The 1,620-nt window shown below is 37.5% G+C and overlaps 1 protein-coding gene across 1 annotated transcript; it reads right to left on the bottom strand.

The window, feature by feature from the left end:
- Positions 1 to 679: 679 nt before the first annotated feature.
- On the bottom strand, positions 680 to 1,324 carry LOTGIDRAFT_74710 (hypothetical protein; the record flags this gene model as incomplete). The annotated part of the gene is made up of 1 exon (XM_009056462.1): positions 680 to 1,324. A coding segment is annotated over one exon (645 nt), but the record flags the coding sequence as incomplete, so codon positions are not given.
- Between the last annotated feature and the right edge of the window lie 296 nt (positions 1,325 to 1,620).

The raw sequence follows: 1,620 nt of genomic DNA, 5'->3' as shown, positions 1-1,620 counted from the left end.
CACCTGTTTAAGTTGATATCAATTCATTATAATTTCATTAATTTAAAACGGCTTTAACATATCACACTGATATATAAACTTATGTTCTATTAGTCAGTAAGGTCATCAGATAATCAATATGATTTAAGCAAAGTTTAAATTGGACCAGTTCGAAGCACATTTAACGTGAAGAGGTAATCTTCAGCAAGGCACTGACAGAATATTACCAATACTCGTTGACACGAGGTCAGACCTTAGTCTCCGTGTCCACACTGGTACCATTGTGACCATTTACCGATGTCCATGCTGTCGTTACCTTCAAGCTTCCACGGCCATGTGAGCTTCTCAAACTTGTATATTCGGACGGATTCGATATATTAGAACCTTTACAACAACATATCAGTTTCTTCATTTCACGGCGAAACATTTTTCCCGTAATAATATAAATGAAAATATTAAATGCATAGTGAGTAGTCCCATATTCATTTATTATAGCTTGAATCAACACATAGCGAAAATGACGTTGCCAGGTTGGATCAACACGCACCTGGCTGAAAGTTAACGAATAAAATCCTTCCGGAAATTCAAAATATAACACATAAACAATAGTCACTGGTAACGTAGTCATGATTTGATAAAATGAAACAGCAAGCAACATCATCGTTGTTGCAGAAGTCCTTTGCGATTTCCCATGAAGCTTCTGAGTTTCAACCTGCGACAGTCGCCTGAGTTCACGTATTACCATGATATTTAATGTCAAAACGCTTAACGGTATCACTAAAAACACACACATTTCGATACAGATATTCCACACATTGAAAATGGATCTTGTTCCGCCATCACGAACCACAAACCGTGGTCCGCATTCGGTGGAGTCTCCTATTTGTAATAGAGTATAAAAATATCCTTGAATACAACTCATGGAAAAGGCTAATATCGTCAGAAAGACTATCACAATTTTAGCGCGTTTGGTCGTACAGAATTTCTCTCTTTTGAATGGGTGACAAATAGAAATGTAACGTTCCACAGTAAATCCAAGCACTAACAAGGGCGATAAATACTGTACGGCCATATACACAACCGGATATGCCTGACATACAAATTGTACATTGAGCACATTGATGCCCCACACAGTTTGTACCTCGTATACAATATGAAGACACAGAAAGATTAAATCATCCAAGGCCAATGCGGCTAAATAACATCCTGAGGAGTGTCGCATCCGTTTCTGAATCCACACCATCAGGGATATAATGTTCCCTGGGAATCCAATAGCATACATAAAAGGGGTCACTAATCTGTCCACCCATATTCGTTCTGGAGCAAATTCTGAGTACAGCTGAATTGGGTCCACTATGTAACTTTCATTCAATAACGGATCGTCAAGTTCACCCGTTATATTCATCTCTGTAAAATGTTGTTGGTCACATCTGCAAATACAAAAAGTATATACATTATTCTTAAATGAAAGTTATTCAAGCGCATTAGATACACCAGGTTAAATTCGTTATAATCATAATGAATCGAATATAATGCATGGTATCGAATCGGATCAAAACACATGGTGTTCGGAGGAATGTCAATCGTTGTTTATATATCTTTTGTGCAGTCGACCAATAGAAAAGGACTAGTGTGAGTAGA

This window comes from Lottia gigantea, assembly GCF_000327385.1.
Source record: "Lottia gigantea unplaced genomic scaffold LOTGIsca_28, whole genome shotgun sequence".
NCBI lineage: Eukaryota > Metazoa > Mollusca > Gastropoda > Lottiidae > Lottia > Lottia gigantea.
Note: the sequence above shows the minus strand (reverse complement) of the source record. Positions and strands in the feature narration are given on the sequence as shown.